The 633-nt window shown below is 61.1% G+C and overlaps 1 protein-coding gene across 1 annotated transcript in view; it reads left to right on the forward strand.

The window, feature by feature from the left end:
* Positions 1 to 633, forward strand: part of LOC104493798 (extracellular serine/threonine protein kinase FAM20C-like) — a 5182-nt gene that overhangs the window by 4189 nt on the left and 360 nt on the right. Inside the window, exons 8-9 of the mRNA XM_010136534.1 lie at positions 296 to 377; positions 509 to 568. Of these exons, the coding sequence (XP_010134836.1) occupies positions 296 to 377; positions 509 to 568 (142 nt within the window). The remainder of the gene's footprint in view (positions 1 to 295; positions 378 to 508; positions 569 to 633) is intronic.

The following is a 633-nucleotide window of genomic DNA, read 5'->3' on the forward strand; positions in this document are numbered from 1 at the left end:
CCTTGATGAGCTCCCCCCCCCCTCGCCCTCGGCTCCCCAGCCATGCCTTTGCTGTTACTTCTGCTCCACTTGCCGCTGTTGTCCCTTCGTGGGGCTGTCAGGACGCAAAGGGGCCTGGAGGCCCTGGGGCCTCTGCTTGGGTTTCCCCTGTGGCCATGGCCACCAAGCAACTCAGAGGTGCCCTTAGCCCTTTTCCTGGCCTTTGGGTTCCTGTCTTGCAACAGGAGGGTGCTGCATGTCCCCGCTCCCACCTCCCAGCCCACCACCTGATGTCTAATTTGTTGCCCCGCTGCAGGCAACATGGACCGGCACCACTATGAGACCTTTGAGAAATTTGGAAACGACACTTTCCTGCTCCACCTGGACAATGGCCGTGGGTAAAGTTGGGGTGATGGGAAGCAATCCCGGCAAAGGGGTGGAAGGAGACTGAGGGTCTTGCCAAAATGAACCCCGCGTTGGGCTCTGAGCTGTGGGACCTGATGCCCATCATCGGGCTTCTCCCCCCCAGCTTTGGCACACACTCGCGTGATGAGCTGTCCATTCTGGCTCCCCTCCAGCAGTGCTGCAGGTAAGGGGCTCCCACCGGCCACCCTGGAGCTGCTGTCATGGACAGGCTCCCCGGGTTGAGACCTG

The sequence above is a fragment of the Buceros rhinoceros genome, unplaced genomic scaffold (assembly GCF_000710305.1).
Source record: "Buceros rhinoceros silvestris isolate BGI_N320 unplaced genomic scaffold, ASM71030v1 scaffold33045, whole genome shotgun sequence".
In the NCBI taxonomy this organism is placed as follows: Eukaryota; Metazoa; Chordata; class Aves; order Bucerotiformes; family Bucerotidae; genus Buceros; species Buceros rhinoceros.